Source organism: Neoarthrinium moseri (assembly GCF_022829205.1).
Source record: "Neoarthrinium moseri strain CBS 164.80 chromosome Unknown scaffold81_Wmoseri_CBS_16480, whole genome shotgun sequence".
NCBI lineage: Eukaryota > Fungi > Ascomycota > Sordariomycetes > Amphisphaeriales > Apiosporaceae > Neoarthrinium > Neoarthrinium moseri.
In genome coordinates, this window is record NW_026055195.1 from 52,299 (window position 1) to 70,979 (window position 18,681).

Sequence of the window (18,681 nt, forward strand, 5' to 3'; positions counted from 1 at the left end):
TCCCTGCCAAGACTTTTCAGGTGATATGTCGAAGTTGGTTGCGGAGTCCAGGTTACATTAACAAAAGACCCTGGTAAATCCGACAAGGTACATTTGCCACGTGAGCGCTCGTTATTATCTTAATTCACTGTTATAGGCTGCAATATATCAACCGCTTTCATCTTCTCAGTCTTATTCTTGAGCGCCAGTCATCGTATCATTCTTGGTGAATTAAAGACGACGCAGGGGATTGAAATCTGAGTGTTGCTCAAGCATACTAATGGTTCCTTTGTATCTCCCACGTGATGAATACACCAAAACTGCAATATTAGAAACGACTATCCAGTATAATGGAACCTTTAGCCCTTCTTGTTTCGTTGTCGTACCGGATCCGAGGTTTTGCAATTTTGCGCATGATTACGTATCCAGTTACGCGAGATTCCTCCTTCGCTCAGAATTGAGATCGATGGATTGAGCTGCGTTGAACGATACGAGAAGCAATGCGACATTTCTGGCACTTATTCCTTGTGTTTCACGGGTTTTCCGTTACGCCTTTGTCCGCAAACAAGCGAACTACTGTCTCCTTGTCCGGCATTCTTTCTTCTATCACCCACCTGAAGCTGGCAGGAGTAGGGCTAATGTTATAATGACTTTGTGGAATGCAGCGCAGTGAGACATATGTATAGCAAGGAAACCCATGTGCCGTAACATCCTGTCGGGTTGAGTGATGCTGTTTGACGATCAAATCAGCACTTGCATCGATATGGATACCCCTTCATGTTTACGTACGACTGCTTTCAGCCCAGGCTGTCACCAGGTTCGCGGCTGTCTGTTGGTCATCCACTTCTTTTTCTCGCCGCAGCGAAAGCCAAGCATTGATCTAGAAGCACAAGGGGATAGTGGTGCCAAACTGGGAAACGAATTCAGTATCAGAGAAAAAAAGCTTTTGAATGACCTCACGACGAGATATGAGTTCTACAGGTGGCCAAATCTCCTAAATATAGATTTTTGGAAGATGAACATCTTCGGATGGACCTATGCAGCAAGGGACCTCCTTGACTTGTGCAAAAATGCCTCAATATCGGCAAAAAAAGGAACCAACATGAAGATTGTTTCATTTATCAGGCAATATAAGAACGACAGTCAGCGCAGAGTACCCATGCTCGAGCTTCAGGATCTCATGGCGTTGTACATGGGCCTTCTGGATGAGCTTTTCTTCTTCGGGTTACTCACCAAACAAGGAAGGAGATGCAGAAATCCATTCAGGAAGGGCCAATTAGTCCAACTACAGGTTATAGAGGAAGCGGATGGCGTCAGATGGGGAGCTTGGGAGCCTGCCCAAGATCAGATAACCTTACACACGGAAGTGATCGACGACGGGCGGATTGTGGAGCTCAATATGAATGATATGGTAACAACTTTGGCACACGAGATGATCCACGCGTATCTGCATATCTTCTCTAGCGGGACTAGAGGCTACGATGTGGATGTCGCCTTGGCTGTAGGTGCTGATGATGATGACACTGAATCCCAACGTACAAGAGGCCACGGGCCCGTCTTTTGGGAGTTCTACCAACACATCACGGGCAAATTCACACTCTGGATTCCAGAATCGCAGGAATTACACGATGGTGCAGGTAGAGCAGAAAGGCAAGAGCTCTAGCCCCAGGGACTATCAACACAAAATTGCAGGGCAAACATGGTGCCACTTGGAACCGGTTCATTTTGACTTGGCAATGCTTTCATCAACGCTATTGTTCTGTTGTTTCTGATCAACAGTGAAAGTCTCCGGCAAAACGATTGGATGTTGGGATTAAGCTGGCGGGTCCACTTTTTGCCGGCTAACGTTAGCGGCTGAACGGCCAGTCGCTGCCGGCTGCAGTGGATCTCCCATTTTCGACCGACCCAAAAAGTGATGATATCAAGATCCTTCAACCCACGCGAGTTCCACTGCGCTAATCATTGTGCCGTGTCTTCGTTTAGAGACTCATCGGGGATGAGGTGACAGAGGTCTTCGGGCTTATATACCACAACTCTTGGCGATGAGGTACGCGGACCTTCTCATCGACTTGGCCGCTGTTGCGAAAGCCTCCAGATCCGTTGCCTCGAGACATCTTGAGCTGCGGGCCGGACAGCTGGATCGATATGGCAGGACGTCGAGTATAATTCGCGCCTACAAGGGACGCATCCCACCGCAGCAGGATCCCGTTCAAGCCAGGCATAATGAAGCTTCCGCGACTAGCCAGTCCGATGCATCCGCGTCTCAGGCATCCCGATCCCGGCCTGAAGGCACTGAGGCCAATTCCTCCGGCGTGGACGCAGTGTTAATGTTCGGCATCGAACCAAGCCTGCCCAAGGAGTACGAGAGATATCAGGGTTTGAGTCAAAGTGTTCGAGAGCCTGAGGTTGCGCGTCAGCCGTCCAACCCTGGCCTTGAAGGAGCTTTTTCCAAGATAAAGCAAGGACAACCTCCTATCCCAGTGGCCCAGGCGAATGGCGATGTTGCCCCCCGAGATACAGGCACCTCGTCTCAGAGCACGACCACGACTTCTCCGGACGTCTCAGATGCTCCAGACGAGGTACCACCCGGAATTGAGACAGGCATCTTCCATACTACCCGCGGCTCTCAGCTCTTACAAGGGCATAATAACTATGTTGGGAAGATTAGACCTACTACACCACCCCCCAAACCCTCTTGGTTCAAAGACTTTGGTCATGACACGGCTGAGACGAAAACTTCGCCTGTGCAGCCTGAAATGTCACAGGCCAAAGCAGATACCGTCAAACAAGAGCCTGCAACTCCCAGCCGCACCCAGTCTGCCCCATCGACATCCATTGAGGACGCAGACACCGCCACACCAGCGGGGCCCCAAGTTGCAGAAAAGGAGCACACCGAAATGGCCAATAACGTGCTTGCACAAGCCGAATCTGTATTTGCACCCGAGCCTGAGTTATCAAATATCCAACCAGCCGAAGAACCCTCTGCTCCATCGTATGTTCTGCGGGAATCGAAAGTACCTTCAACTCGGTTTGGCAGGCTCTGGAACTACGGTGGATTGGCAGCTGGCATGCTTGGCGGAGCTATCACCGAAGGCTTCAGCCGAGGTTTCGGGGGTGGCGGTGAAGGCTCGGTGATGCTGAGTCCGGCAAACATGGAGAGACTAGTTGCAAAGCTATCTCGTATGAGAGGTGCAGCTTTGAAGCTAGGTCAGATGATGTCCTTCCAAGATTCCAAGATGCTGCCCGCGCCACTCCAAGAAGTCCTGCAGCGCGTGCAAGACCGCGCGGACTACATGCCTGCGTGGCAGCGTGATCGTGTTTTGACTGCCAGTCTTGGCCCTGAGTGGCGCGAACTATACTCGGAGTTTGAAGAGAAGCCCATAGCGGCAGCCTCGATCGGTCAGGTCCACCGTGCTACCCTGAAGGCGACTGGTGAGAAGGTCGCCGTCAAGATTCAGTTTCCCGGCGTCGCAGATTCGATCAATTCCGACCTGGACAACTTGTCTGTACTGTTAATGGCAACCAAGATGCTCCCCAAAGGACTATACCTCAACAAGACAATTGACAACGCCCGCACCGAGCTTGGCTGGGAGTGCGATTACGAGCGCGAGGCCCAATGCGGACAGCGTTACCGTGAGCTTTTGGCTGAAGAACCGGACGTCTTTGCTGTGCCCAAGATATACGCCGAAGCCTCTGGTAAGCATGTCCTGACGATGGAGTTCATGGATGGTGTAGGTGTGACTCGGGTCACATCCTTCACACAGGAGCAGCGCGACTGGATTGGGACGCAAATCTTGCGGCTGTGCCTGCGCGAAATCACCGAGTTCCGTTTCATGCAGACGGACCCCAACTGGACCAATTTCTTGTACAACGCCGCGACCAACAAACTCGAGCTGCTCGACTTTGGCGCGTCGCGTGAGTTCCCGGAGGAATTTGTCACGCTCTACGTCAACCTGCTCGCCGCGGCAGCGCGGTCGGACCGTGCAGCCGTCAAGGACTTGAGCGAGAAGCTGGGCTACCTCACAGGCCATGAGAGCAAGGTTATGCTCGATGCCCATATCGCGAGCGTATTGACGTTGGCGGAACCATTCCTGGGCAGTGCGCCGGACGTCTACGACTTCCATGACCAGACCATTACGGAGCGTGTCAAGGCGCTCATCCCCGTCATGATCAGAGAGCGCCTGGCGCCACCGCCCGAGGAGACGTACAGTCTGCACCGGAAGCTCAGTGGCGCATTCCTGCTGTGTGCGAAGCTGGGGAGCAAGGTCCGATGTAAGGAGTTATTTGAGGCGGCTCTGCAGAAGACAAACCTAGACGTTAAGAGGTAACATGTAGGATATACGGGAAAGGGTACGACAGTGTTTGTACGAGTACTGGAGGATCATGTGTCAATAAAAAACAGGAGGGCATGTAAAGTGTCGTGGTATCATAAAAATGTTTAATAGACTGCTCCATAGACTAGACAGACCCTCCTCAGAGATACACAAATCTTTAACATCAGCATCATCACCGTGCTCGTCTCTCCATGGGCAGTTCCTTCTTCTCCTTGGACGTCTGCTTCTTGCGCTTGCGCTGGATGGCCTTGTCGACCTGGCCTTTCTTCATACCGGCGAAGCGGTCCATGAGCACGCGCTTCTTCTGCTCGCTCTTCTTGAGGTAGAAGGGCGTCTTGCCCTGCTTGACCAGCTCTTTCTCCTGGCGGCGGTGCTCGGCCACGACAGCCTGCTCGGCGTCCTTGCGCTCCTGCGCCTGCTTCTTGCTCTGCATGCTCAACAGCGCCCGCTGCAGCCGCTCTTTCTCGAACGGGTCCCGCGTCTTCTTGATCGTCGTCCGCAGCTCCTTCATCTCCGCGTCCCGGTACTCGTTCAGGAACGCGTAATTCCGCCGCAGCGCCTCCTCCGCCTGCGGACCGGCGGCCGGCCCGCCGCCGCCGCCGCCCAGAGGCCCGAAGCGCGGATCGCGCGACTGTGCCTTGGGCACCTCGACGACCTGGCGCCGGCGCGTCACGGGGCGTTTGGAGGTCATCTCGGAGGGCGCATGCTTGCTCGATCGGGGCGGAGGCTTCTTGTATTTTCCGTGGCGGTCAAACTCTTCGGGCGCCGAGTCGTCTGAGCCGTCATCACCGCCTTCCTCGTCGTCGTCGGCGGCACCGGAGCGTTTCTTGCGGGCGCTCGGGAGGGAGGCCTGCGCTTTGGCGAGGGCGCCAAAGGAGATCTGCGATGCCGCCAGTGCGGAACCCTCTGGCTCTGCCTCAGAGCCGTCTTCGTCTTCTTCGCTCTCGTCGGACGAGCCTGGGCCCGCGGCTACGTCATCCTTGTCTTCGTCGCTGGCTTGCGAAGCGTCGTCGTCTTCACTTCCCTCTTCGTCGGAGTTGCTGTATTGGTCTTCGGAGTCTGGTTCCGGCTCGATTTCCTTTCTCGCACGGACTCTTCTCTGAAGGCCGGAGAATGGGAATTTGCGCTTCGCCGACTGTGCGCGCTCCATTTTGGTTCACTGTTGCTGCTTGGATATTTCTGTCTGGGCGGTTGGGAGTTGAATTCACCCTACAAAAAGTTCAAGGAAAGCGGCTGATAAGCTGCATACTTGAGCTTATCGCTATCGATAAAAGCTACTGTGGAGGGGCCTCGACTTGCCAGCCGACTTTGTGTATAAGTGCCTCCACCTCCAAAACAACACCAGCTCAAGGACAATATTATGCAGGCAGTCTGTCCGTCAGGCGCTGCTCGCGCAGGATCAATCTGTTTTCAATCAATATGAAATCACAATACATTCGTAACTACGGGATCTGCGTTGCTACATCAAAAGGGTATCATTTTGGCCCAAGTCTTACGCCAAAAACACCCGGAAGTGCCCAACGGCACTCACAACTACCTGTGTAGGTACCAAAACATAGGATAAGAAGACCCTGGAGTATCACCGCAAAAGAAAATATCAAAAAACCACAGAACCACAAAATCCAAAGTACAAGAACCCATTTCCGGGATCGCACTCGAAACTCTCAACTATCAACATAGTCTCCACAGTAAGGTGGGAGGGGGCTAGCGGTTGCTTATTCGGAGCTGTACGGATAGAACCGGTTCAAATCCACCTGAGATCGTCCTCCGCTCATGTCCTGATTGAGATTTGATATTTGCGCAAAAAAGTCTTCGACGAAACGAGGGTCCGGTTGGAATAAGTGATTAGTGGGATGAGGTTGGTTGGCAATGGCTTCCATAGCCCAATCGCCGCTGAAGCCAGACATGTTGCTTGGGAATACCTCCTGGCTGAGGCTGGGGGTATGATTGTATACTGGGAGGTCAAAGTTCATACCAAATCCAGCCGGTGTTACAGAAGAGTCCAGCCGAATCTGCTCTCCCGTTTCCCCGTAGCTGGGACTGGTGTCGAAAGGTGCCTGCGGTCGACCTTGGGAGTACGGTGATGACCCTTCTTCGATCGAATGTAATGGAAAGGTATGTGGGTGCATATAAGCATCGTCAACCTGCATCATGGTGGCATCTGTTCCAGAATCCGGTGGTGGAATGTCACTCCTCTGCATGGTCCCCTGGCTTGATGGGCCGATCTCCGCCAGCTCGGGAATATCTCGAAGGTTCCCGTTCCCGTCTCCGGCATGGCTTGACGGTGGTCCAGAATTGTGCCTCGTAGCGTTATCGCCCTGCGATAGCCCGTCTGCAAACCGGCGCATGATTCTGCCCACGACGTGGAGAACTTGATCGTACCCAATGTGCGTCGGGTTGCCGAGCTCCTGAAACTCTCCCTGGACGATTTCGGGCATACGGCTACCTAAAAACTCCTGCAGGTAGTTATTGTGGTCCGTGATATTAATGAAATCATCCTGATAAGGGGACATGGGTCTTGGCCGCCCCGGAAAGAGAATATCCCATATGGCGAACCATTGGTCTTCGGGGGATAATCGAGAGTTCGACCGTCTGCTCAGTTGTGGCTGCTGTTCCAAAGTCATACCCTCTGGTGGGTCGCGCGAGATCACTTCGCAGACGCTTTCTCGGAGATGCTGATCGTAGAGGCCTTTTGTCCGGAATCCTTGCCGACACCGTGGGCAGTCCCAAATCAGATGACGCCGTGCCAGGTGTTGCTTCACATGTTTGATCTCTGTAAGCTTGTACTTGTGCTTGTGGCAATGATCATATCCAACTGGGTCCTTCTTGGCAAAGGGGCATGCGAACATAGGTCGACGTTTCTCCTCCGATCCTTCCTGCCCTTGATCGGCAACGGAAAAATCTCCCGACCCTTGACTCTCATCGGGACTTTGGCCATTCCCTGATTGGTCCGACGGCGTATGTTGCGGCCCGTTTTGAGTTTGAGACTGAGATAGCATCCACGATCCGCCGCTATAAGGCGCACCTGGGTGACTCTGCTGTCCTCCTGGGTGCCCTCGATGGGGATTCGAGGTCGGGCTCAAGTTGGAGTAGGATGGACCATCATCGCCGCTATAACTATCCTCCGACGTATCGAGAGGTGTATCGAAATCGTACTCTGTGCTCTGATGATCAGATTCGGCGTCCTCCTGTTGGTCACCCGCACTGCGCTGTGTGTCGCGGATATCAAGATTGGACAGCATCTGTCCTGGCTCTATCTGTCTGATAGATTCTGCTTGATCAGCGGGGCCGACAGGTCGTCCAACACCCGACGAAATAGAGTTAGGTCTTCGGCTAGCAATCCTGTCTTCTGGCGCAACATCTATGGAATCATCAGAAGGGTGCCTTGCCTTCATAGTCGGCCGGTGTCCCGGGCCCTTTGCGGAAGATATCGCAATTCGGGAAGAGCTGGCGTCTGCGACATCGTCTGGGGCAACGAGCTGGTCGGTCATGTCTGGAGCCTGACTTGGGGTTGTGATGCTGGTGCGTCGAGAGCTTGAGGAACCGGATGCTTTTGAGAATATAGACTTCGAGAACCTTGCTGAGGTAGCTAGGCTTGACGTGCTGCCCACTACGCGGGTCGGCCAGAACTGGCGGCTAAAGCTCAACGTTCTGAGACTGGGCGAGCGCCCTCCTGTTTCCAAAACTCTGGTTTGACTTGAGGCAGCGTCTGAAGACTTCACTATCGGTACAGCCGTTGTCCCAGAGCTAGCTCCAGTAGTATTGAGGTTTCCAATCTTTAGGGCATGCTTTAAATCGTCTCTCCAAACGCCTCCGACGTAATGTAGAGCACTCTTTTTATTGTTGTCCTCCATTGTCGGATCTGCACCCTTGCGTAGGAGTTCCTCGACCATGCCAATTCCTTTAGCAGCATGAGCATGGGCGGCAGCAAATTTTACTGCAACCATGAGGGGTGTCAAACCACCAGGGCCTCTGGCGTTGATTTCCAGATCGTCAGCTCTCAGAAGACGCTCTACGATGCGCCGATCGCCTCTCTCGCATGCTAAATAAAGAGCGGTCTTGCCGTTGATCTCGGCTGTGTTTGACCTAGCCCCATGATTGAGAAGGAGGGTAACCATTTCGGCGTAACCCTCTTCGCAAGCCATGTAGAGTGCAGTCTTTCCGGCGCGGTCTTGCTTGTTGATCAGGTCAAAACTCTGAGGCTGGAACAAGAACATGGCAGCGATATCGTGGCCTCCTTTGTTTCCGAGGCTTGGGCAATGCTGACACCGATGCAGAACCGTTCTGCCTTCCGTATCAACTGTGTCAACCGTTGCGTTATGCTCGAATAACAGTGTGGCTATCCTTGCGTTGCGCGTGTCCGCGGCCGTGAGGAGGAGCTCGGACACCAGGTTGCTGGGAGGGCTAGTCTGTTCTGTAAAGATCAACATGGACTCGAGTTGTTCATACTCGTTTTGCCCAATAGCATGTTCCAAGGCCGAGGCGCCTTTTGTTTGATCCTTGGTATCAAAACGCTCCCCAGTAAGGCCCTCTTTCTTGCACCACTCCAACGCCTTAGACATCCGACCAACTTGGACGTCTTGGAAAGCAGTGCTTCCTGTAGTTGTCTTGAGCCATTGCACTAGACCTTCTGCGCGAGCTGTATCTTTGGAGAAATCGTGGAGGTCGGCAAGCCGCTGAGAAATAGATAACAAGTGGTCGAGAGGAAGCGGCTTCGCTCTCACTAAGCCTTCTAGCGACCAGTTCAGGTACTTTTTGGCTTGCTCGAGATCGTCCTTGTCGGATGATCTCATGAATATTGCTCCAACTCGAGCACACAGTAGACCCCATGACTCGCTTGCCAATCTCTGGGAAGAAAGATGGTTCATCGCCTGTCGGAATATCGATCGGTCATGTTCATCCACATCATGGCAAATGAGCAGAAGAACAGCTTGTAGAGTATATGCGTCGAGCATATCAGCCACAGGGAAAGGAAGATGTGGTGACAAATCGATCCGAAGCTGAATTATCTTCCGGTGATCAACAGATGCATCCTTGAAGCGCTTCTCTCGAATCGCATGCTGAAGACTTCGCTGGTAAGCCTTCACGTCGAATTCCATGCGTTCGGAATCCGCGCTCGGGATGCTTGCGCCGTCCCCAACCCTCGCATTCGGCAATCGCGTATCGTCTGAACATGGCGTCGGTCTGGCCTCCCCCGGGGTTTCCATGTCGGCGCTGGGTGCTGATTTGGCCGAACTCATGCTGAATGATCAGGGCTCAGCGAAGGGCTCAGGGCGTGTCGCGAGGGTCAAGATGGACACGGGCCATGTCCCGTGGGTATCCAGCGATCTGAGTTAGAAGGACCGCGCGACGGCTTGTCACTGTTGGCGGAAGCTAAGAGAAGACGGACTGTAGGCCATCAAAGACCTGGAAGATTGAATACTGACGACAATTTACGAGTCGAGAACGGAATTCAGAATGTGTATAACGGCTTGCCAGTACTCAAAAAATGGGGCCAAGTACAGGTGACATGCGTATTGCGGAGGGTCTAAGAAGAATGACAGGCTCACAGGTCCCTCGGAATCGTTATGTAGATCCAAGCGGGGGGGCCTGGGGACACCAGTCCTTGCCTGGGGACACCAGTCCTTCCTGGGCTTTGGCAGGCTCCCCAGCCCTACGCACCCAATCAGTCGGGAGTACTTCGCAGAACGGTCTGGGCAGGCCATGTGGGTAGGGTTACAGGTTGGCAGTGGCCTCGGGAGGAGGTTGCTTCGCGGCGCTTGTGGTGCCAAAGCCGGGCTGCAGTGCGTCGCAATTCTGAGATCAGGGCTTGTGTACGCTTGGATGTTCCCATTGTAGTGCAAGATGGGCGGCTATGCTACCACCACTGACTACAGTGGCGTCCCTCAGTTGGCATGACTGGCGAATCATTGGCGATTGAACATTGCTATTGAATATACTCAGGAAGCCATCGAGGCAGATTCGCCCTGGCGAGAAGAGGGTGTCAAACCCTGACATAACTCAGCCGGTTCCAAGGTTCCAGTCAGCGTGCGTGCCTTGGGGGGGTTCGGGTACTATAGACGGAGGTTCGCTAGTAGGCAAGCTAACCGGTGAACCATTGGATTTACCGAATGCCCCATTTCTAACCCCCCACAAACCCCCGGAATCTGCGTGTGTACGTACTACCATAATATGTAAGGAAGTGAAGTCCCGTGCAGCACACCACCTGGGCAATGGGGCAACATGTCGGCGCAACAGCTGCTATTCCCCGCAGGAAACTAGGTACCACTTATGTACTGTGGTATGTATGGATGTAAGTAATCGCTGCAACCAGGGTACCGGATGTTGACCGAACCCAGACGTGGCATATTTCAACCTCACCGAGAGCTTGTATTCGCGTTGCGCCGTTGAACGTGTGGGATATACTTCGTGCTTTGGCACTCGATAGTAAGGCTGAGACTCCGAGGGCGTCAGGCAATTCCAGGCGAGCACAACCTAGCTAGGGGAGAGCTTCCTTTCTCGGAATTCCAAGCATCTGCACATCACCATACGTACTTAAGTTGCCTAGAAGCTCTTGCCGGTGTACTATCGTACATGCCCAGATACGTTGCAGACTGGCTGTGCTGTAGGAGGAGGACCTGGCCGCCCACGAGTTGGGAGCTAGCACTGCCAAATTGCACCAGTCTCGTGGATCAGCGCGAGGCATTGGATAGTTTTGCACTTTCGACGCCATCATGTACTACTGTCCTCAAATCATGATTCCGAGGCTGACTGGGAGACCCGACCTCACCGGTGCTAGATGTTACCTGTCTTTTTGTCGCTGTGTTCAGGTTCGTGCTGTCTCCCCCTTTCCCTGGCGCGCTGGTAGGCGACCCGTCTGCCTGTCTGACTACTGCAGCAAGGGTCGAACCCGACCTTCCCCAGGATCGCGCCAGCTCGGCACAGTGATGCCTCTTGGCAGCCATCGTATCGTATCCATCGTGCTAGCTCTCCTTCCCCGCTTCCCCAGCTGTGGCTGTAATGAAAGTACTTTGTCACTCGCTGCGTGCTGCGCCTGGAATCGGCGAGGTTTCTTCTTACCAAGTTGTGCGGTACAGGTTACGCCTCAATCCCTGCAGCACGACGCTCATGACATAAGTTGCTTATGACATCTACCCAAAGGCCGCAATTGCTTTGAAAAGGCTTCCGTTTCCTCACCATTTGATAGGTCGCCGTGTCTTGACAACTACGGCGCACCCTAGGGAAAGTTGCAGGGCACTCGAAGTTGAGAGCACCGTTGTGGCCCGCCTATCAAGTAGCGTTGTTTTTCATGGGATGTTTCATGGGGGGCTGCAAATCAGAGAGCCGTGACGGCGCCGCTGCAGGCGATCTTTGACTCCAACTTTCCGAGCTCTCAGCCCTGCGGCAGGAGATGAAAACTTGTCGAAATCAGGTGCTACCTCCAACGACGGGTTTGCGCTACCCACAGCATTGGTGACTTGGGCCTCTTGGGCATCCCAACAATCCTTCTCTGTGGCATCAGAAGCCGCTCGAGACACATGCCTGCAGGCCAGATACGATGAGTCGCAGAGTCATTATTGACGAGGCCTTCCTTGGAGACCCACTATGTAAGCTGGCTAGCCATGCCGCACTCCTATAACCAGATGCAGTGGTGATCAACGTGAAGAGTTCTGCAACTGACGTGAATCGAGGCAACATACGTGATGAAGACTTGCCCGAGGACGTCGCGGCGTTCCATGAGCACTGTCTCCCCGAAGTCAGCTATGAAAGATTGCTGCGAGCAGCAAGAGTCGGGAAACATCCCAAAACTTACGAGGATATAAGCCGCGGTAACTGGAGAGGCGACACTTCTCAGCTCGTCAAACTTGATGGAGAAGAGAAAAGGGCACTGGTCGCAGAACAAGATTCCGCTCTACCTGAAAGAGGCATGTGGGTGGTCATATTGACAGTTTCGCTCGCCGCCTTCCTTCAGGGCCATGTCCAGACCTCCATCAACGGTGCTTCCTTATATCGAGAACTTATTGGCTTGCCACATCGCAATGGCACACTTGGGCTGGATACGCTCACGGTTAACGACACAAGCGCTATTGTGAATCCTACCGGCCCCAGCCCATCCGATTGGTATCTCGGTGCTACAAATGCTGCCCCTTTCTTCGGTGCGGCTATCCTAGGCTGTTGGATGGCCTTGCCAATCAGTGACAGGTTTGGGCGCAAAGGTTCGATGGTTGTCGCGGCTTCGATAGTCTTCGTGACTTCGATTCTTCAAGCCATCGTGCCTCTTCTTAATACTAGTGCGCCACGCTGGAGTATTCTGCTAGCCTTCCGCGTGATCAATGGCATTGGTGAGTGATCTGACTTAACAAATCCGCTGCCCCTCTAACTTGTATCCTAGGCATGGGCCTTAAGGCGGTTAACACCCCAGTGCTGGCTTCTGAAACCGCAATTGGGTACTGGAGAGGTACTTCTATCTTAGCGTGGCAATTATGGTACGTTTGAATACATAAGTAAAAGTGGCGACGAGGAGAAACTTATTTTGGACAGGGTCGCCTTCGGGATGCTTATTGGATTCGTTCTTAATTTTATTTTTTCTAAAGCCGGGCAAGATACCTTTTCGCTTGCTCTGATCCTTGGGGCTCCTTTAGTACCGGCTGTCATGCTTCTATGCGCTTTAGCCGTCTGCCCAGAAAGCCCACGATATTACATGCGCCCTGGTCCCAGATTCAACTCAGAAAAGGCATACGCCGTGCTTAAGTCACTACGAAGATGCGAGGTAAGGTGCAACGAGTAGAACGAGCAAAACCAATTGCTAAAGGTTGCAGCTTATTGCCATGCGAGACATCTATCTCCTACACAAGTCAATACAGCGAGAGATGGAACAGCGGAGCGACAGGAAGATGACTCTGAAGGAGTTCTCTGAGTTCATGCGTTCGAAGAAGTTTGTGGATACCAATGGCTTCTCTCGCCAGCTCCGGGAGCTCTTCCTCGAACGGCGTCTGAGGAATCCCCTTATTAGCAGTTCCATTGTCAATTTGGCCCAACAGCTGTGCGGCAGTAAGTCGATGTTCCTACCCTACGTGTTGAGTTGTTTTAACTGAAAACTATTTTTAGTCAATATTCTTGCTTTTTACTCCGGTACCCACTTCTCAATCCTCCGTATCTTCAAATCTAATGAGCCTAGGAACCTTTTTCAGCATATTTGGGCAAGACAAATCGATATCGATGTATTTCAGCATTGGCTTTGGTATGCAGTATTACAGTTTTCAGCCTCCTACTTAGAGTTCGCGCTAAATGCTCAACTTAGGTTTCATCAACTTCGTCTTTGGGCTTCCAGCTATCCGAAACATCGATACAATGGGTCGACGGAAGTGGTTGCTGATTACAATTCCCGGGATGGCCCTTTCAATGGCCGCAGCAGCTCTATCGTTCTTAGCACTCAGAACAGCAACTTTGACCACCGAGCGGGTTAAGTTGGCCTGCGGTTTGGTTGCTGTATTTCTGTATTGTATGATTCAACCGTCCAGCAAGAATACCCGAAGCTGAGGACTGATTGTAGACTGTAGTGCACGCCGTGTTCTATTCGCCAGGACTTGGTATGTCCCCTACCCGACGAACCTGGATAGCATGAATAACAATGACTAGGCCCGATTCCGTTCACATTAGCTGCAGAAAGGTGAGTTGATACACCAAAAGCCCAGTAACCATCATCGGTGACAGTATGAAAGGAAGTGGGCTTACATGTATCCAGTTTCCCTCTGTCTCACAGAGAAATTGTAGGTTCCACTCCCAACTTAATCGTCGACTTCAAGCTAACGTTGGTTCAGGGCTGCGCCTTTGCTATTTCAGTCAACCTCCTATTCGCTGGCTTCCTATCTATGCTATTCCCTAGGTGAGTCAGACGAGACGATTTATAGCAGCTGATATCTAATATATCGCCAGTATAACATCGGCATTAGGTTCCCCTGGGTGTTTAGGCCTCTTCTCAGGCTTTAACGTTATAGCCTTTATGTTAGTTTTCCTCTTCGTGGAAGAAACCAGAAGAATCTCGTTGGAAGATCTCGATTTTATATATGCGGTACCAAAGAGCAGGTTCTGGAGATTTCAGGTCTTCGAATATCTTCCTTGGGTGTTCGGAACGTACCTCCCAATCATTCTTCACCTTCGCTCACCAGCCAGTGCGAATCCGGACGAGGAGTCGAGTGCCAGGACGACACGCTATGGGTTACGACCACAACTATATAAAAGAAATAACGACTTCGCCGAGACTGCCAGGACAAGCGGCTCGGAGGTGGAAATGCAAGGCTACATATCAGATCGTGAGGCGTCTGATTCTGAGCATATTCGACGGACAGAGTGGAGCAGTGGATATCTAAGGGGTGACTACGGCAAATAGCTTTCATAGCTAGAGATTGAGAGTCACATGAATCTTTGCCCGTAGCTTATCCGAGCAGACGATCCAGCTGATAGCTCGTTGCTGGCCCGATTCAAGGCCCACAGCTCAATCGCATCTCGCATAGCTGGAATTCAATTATACGCACGTATTGGGACTGGGGTTTCATGCATCGCTATGCCATCTAGAGTCTTTCTTGGATTTCTCAAGTCAAAATCTCCTTTTTTTTTTCTCCCTAACCACGGTGTCCAGGCTCCAGATCCGGCAGGGGTTGGCCCCAAAGTACGTAACTACATAGGCATGTAGACAACCCAGGACCTCCACGAGAATCAGACTCCAGTCATAAGCGCACCAACTACCTAGTTTCTCAGGCGTTCCTGCATACAAGGGGAAAGGTTCTGCAGGAACACAACAGCCATGCCAGATCTCGTGCAGGTGCCAAGAGTCGGGGCACCAGCGAGTAGGCCGATCAGCACCGTGGTGCCCAAAACTCAGCCCCTTAATAGGTCCCTGCTCTCGTCCTTCACGAGGCAACTTCGGTGCCAGAACTTCATCATGCGTCCAGCACCCATCGCAACTTTCTTTGCAACATTGGAAAGAGCCAATACTATGAGTCACACTGAGAGAGCACCACATGAGCCATCCCAAATATCATGTCGTGGAAGCCACGACCTCCACCTGGGCTGATCCCATGAGCACAATGGACTCCATTAAATCTCAAGATATTTAATCGTCATTCCTACATAATATTGCATGGCTCTTAATGGCTATAAGTTCCTTCGCACTCGTGCGACGATTACATGCTGGCCATCTGTCGTCTAAACCCTTCAATTCCTTGCCAACAAGATCTTCCATGCATAAGAAAAGACAAGCAAATGAATGCAACTTGCTTCATAGAAGTCTCTAATTACAAGAATCATGGCCCCCAAATCACACGCTTCTGCAGCAGGAACAGCATACAGCAAGTAAGCAGACCTGGCTGGTCCATCTTTCTGGAGCTTGGGATCCTCGAATCATTGACAAGTGCTAACGTGTTGGCGTTAAGCGATAAAATGAACATGGCCACGCGACATTCTCACTCCGTCAATGCATATGTGACCAGCGACACGTCGAACCCAACGGCGCACCTCGCACTGGGCTCGGGCAAAGCCACTTCCCCCGACCAGAAGGTCAAGAAGACCAAAGAGAAGCTCGATGCCTGGGACAAAGCTTGGAGGAGCACGAAATCGAACGGAGGTTGATGACCCCGAATCCTGGACCGAATGGCCATTTTCACTTGTATTTTAGTCAAGTCTGGACTGTGGAGGACAAAGCAATATCAAAAGCCTCGAGACGGAAGTGGCATTAATGTGGGTCTCGAACTGGAGAGCCCCCTATAGAGAAATTGTTGACGGGTAATGCGATACAGCTATTGGCACCGGAATTTGCCTATGGACATGAGGAGTTGGGTGATGTGGAGAACATCAAGTTGTTATTGGCGAATCTATCCATTACTGGGCTGTTACAGTGAATTGCGCCACAGAAAATAGAGTAGTGACCGGTTGTTATGATCAGACCTTCGTGCTACGTAAGCGCAATTTTGGGTATCATGTCTATTTTTAGCTAAGCCAGTAAATAAGTCAGCGTAGGTGTGTTCATTGGCGTAGGAATCCCGTAGATAGCTGGGAATTGGCTCAGCTTTCCCCGGCGTGACCTTGGTTGTTCCTGAAAGACGTACACATGGCGTAGGCCTCCGTTGCCAATCCGGGGTCAAATGACTGCAACAAGTGAAGTTGCAGGGGATGAAGGTCATGATCTACGGATGATAACTGCATTACAATGCATCTTCTATCGGAAGCAGATAGGGGCCGGACTGGGCTGATCCACCTCGCGTCCGAAGGGGACTTGTACTTGCGTTAGGGCTTCCTGTCATCAACTACCTACCACTCGTGCTGAGAACCAAGTTGGTGCGCATTTTATTTGAGCTTTCATGATTACCAAACGATTTATACATTCAAATCCACGTTTCTCTGCTCAACCAAGAATAGATTGAAAGCTTCGTATCGAATCGAAATCGCTCCAGGAACAGCAAGGACAGCTAATACACTCAGGGAATATGTGAGGCAACGACCATGCGTCAAATTGTACACGCCTTCCGATATAGGCTACGAGAGCGTCAGGACGTGTTTTATTGCACAGCCTGCCAGACCGTTCGCGGTGCTCAGACCGCAGACGGCAGAGGATGTGCAAGCACTGGTTTGTTTCTGCGTCGAAAATAATGTTGACTTCATCATTAGGGGTGGCGCGACATGACTGCTTATGACATACCCAAGTCGATGGCGCCTTGAAGATTGACATGAGCGACATTAATTATGTACACGTTGATAAAGGAAAGCAGTTTGCTAGGGTTGGCGGCGGAGTTTTGCTCCGTCAGCTGGAGAAATGCCTCGAGGAGCACGGTCTGCTTACCCCTTGGTGAGCACTCTCCACCCTCTGACTGGATATTTTCCAATCTCACTAATCTCTATAATGCATCGGGACAGTTGCAACCATCGGGTACACGGGATGGACGACATTGGGAGGGTGCGGTCCTCTGTCACCACTCTATGGTCTGGGTGCCGATCAGACAGTCGGGGCGAAGCTGGTGAATCCCAGTGGTGAAGTAATGGTGGCTGATGTCGAGTTATTCAGGGGCATCCGCGGAGGCGGAGGTATCTTTGGGGCAATTATTGAGCTCACCATCAAGTTTTATCCACCAAAGGAGGTATATGAAGGCTTGACTCCATTTCTACCTGTTCAAGCGCTGAGCAATCTAGCTGCTACTTTCAACACTTGTTTTTGATTCCAGCAACATGGAAGACACCTGGCTATCTTACACACAGGGGTACGAGGCCCTCATCGCATCTGACTAGCTGCCACGGGCTCTTCAGTTGTAGCCAATGGCGATTGAGTTTCCGACTGTTGGAAGAATATTTGCAACACTCGCAACTTGGGCAGATGCCGATCATGATCAAGCCTGGGCATGGTTTGACAGTGTTGCCGCCTTGGGGACATGTATCATGAATACACCACACGCAGCATCGCTCCAGGAGTTCACCGAAGACAACGAGAAGCTTGTGATCTGGCCGTCCAATGGGCGTGGCAATACCATCAGTATCAAGAAATGGACGAGGAAGACCGTCAAAGTCATGACGAAATCCTCGAAACTGATCCTTGATAGTGGGCCTGCCATCTCAGTCCACACGCTGCGTCCTCCCAGGCTAAGAGATGATTCAGTGTTTGGATTGCGGCCAAGACCACCACATGGTCGAAATTATCTCCATGACGGGGAACCAGAAACACGAAGGCGAGGCCGCCGCCTGGGCTTCGGCGCTCGAGACAGAGTTAAGAGAACAGGACCCCAGCAATATCTTGCAAGCTTCCTACATTGCGCTCTCCGGCGATGAAAATATGGACCTCAAGAGGATATACGGTACTCATTACGAGACTCTGTTGGGGCTAAAGAGAAAGTATGACCCTGGGAATGTATTCAAGTACGCAGAACTTAGGGTGTTGGTCTAGTATTTGCATTCCATCAAAGAGGCCTTTAACAGTGGCGTGGAATCCATTATGAGATAGACGAAACCCTATGATATGTACAATAAATTGATTTCATTGCGATGATAAGATGATGTACGGCTGCCTGCGAGGACATTCAGTTGGAAAGACAAGTAATTTTGCACCGATGACTGCAGGGTCCAGGTCAGAGATCTTCTCGACCAGCTGAAGGTACAATTTTTTAACGAATGACATTGGATTTCACCTTGTTCACCCCTCTGGTTCATGATCTGCAACAGTTCCGCACGAGATGTGTGAATTGCCAATCATGTTCGACCTCTACAGAAGTGAAAACTGGGAATGAATTTGATTGTGCCTACTACGTTTCTACGGCAGCTTCACCTGCCTTAATTTCACGTAAGTTGAGTATCTCCAGAGGGCAACCGCACAACCGACCGTGCATTGTTCCAGCAACGACACACTGCA

General features: G+C 51.8%; 6 protein-coding genes across 6 annotated transcripts; 4 read left to right on the plus strand and 2 right to left on the minus strand.

The window, feature by feature from the left end:
* Nucleotides 1-1,081: 1,081 nt before the first annotated feature.
* On the plus strand, nucleotides 1,082-1,642 carry JN550_012195 (uncharacterized protein; the record flags this gene model as incomplete). Its single annotated transcript, XM_049310645.1, has 1 exon — nucleotides 1,082-1,642. One exon carries the CDS (start codon nucleotides 1,082-1,084, stop codon nucleotides 1,640-1,642), a length of 561 nt encoding a protein of 186 aa, XP_049165823.1.
* A 379-nt stretch (nucleotides 1,643-2,021) lies between these two features.
* On the plus strand, nucleotides 2,022-4,307 carry JN550_012196 (uncharacterized protein; the record flags this gene model as incomplete). The annotated part of the gene is made up of 1 exon (XM_049310646.1): nucleotides 2,022-4,307. The coding sequence occupies one exon, from the start codon at nucleotides 2,022-2,024 to the stop codon at nucleotides 4,305-4,307; it is 2,286 nt and encodes a 761-aa protein (XP_049165824.1).
* Nucleotides 4,308-4,485: 178 nt separating this feature from the next.
* On the minus strand, nucleotides 4,486-5,463 carry JN550_012197 (uncharacterized protein; the record flags this gene model as incomplete). The annotated part of the gene is made up of 1 exon (XM_049310647.1): nucleotides 4,486-5,463. The coding sequence occupies one exon, from the start codon at nucleotides 5,461-5,463 to the stop codon at nucleotides 4,486-4,488; it is 978 nt and encodes a 325-aa protein (XP_049165825.1).
* Nucleotides 5,464-6,028: 565 nt separating this feature from the next.
* JN550_012198 (uncharacterized protein) lies at nucleotides 6,029-9,553 on the minus strand (the record flags this gene model as incomplete). Its single annotated transcript, XM_049310648.1, has 1 exon — nucleotides 6,029-9,553. The coding sequence occupies one exon, from the start codon at nucleotides 9,551-9,553 to the stop codon at nucleotides 6,029-6,031; it is 3,525 nt and encodes a 1,174-aa protein (XP_049165826.1).
* Nucleotides 9,554-15,597: 6,044 nt separating this feature from the next.
* On the plus strand, nucleotides 15,598-15,920 carry JN550_012199 (uncharacterized protein; the record flags this gene model as incomplete). Its single annotated transcript, XM_049310649.1, has 2 exons — nucleotides 15,598-15,644; nucleotides 15,725-15,920. 2 exons carry the CDS (start codon nucleotides 15,598-15,600, stop codon nucleotides 15,918-15,920), a joined length of 243 nt encoding a protein of 80 aa, XP_049165827.1.
* An 870-nt stretch (nucleotides 15,921-16,790) lies between these two features.
* JN550_012200 (uncharacterized protein) lies at nucleotides 16,791-18,219 on the plus strand (the record flags this gene model as incomplete). Its single annotated transcript, XM_049310650.1, has 5 exons — nucleotides 16,791-16,914; nucleotides 16,992-17,133; nucleotides 17,350-17,422; nucleotides 17,595-17,843; nucleotides 17,935-18,219. The coding sequence occupies 5 exons, from the start codon at nucleotides 16,791-16,793 to the stop codon at nucleotides 18,217-18,219; spliced, it is 873 nt and encodes a 290-aa protein (XP_049165828.1).
* Nucleotides 18,220-18,681: the final 462 nt, after the last annotated feature.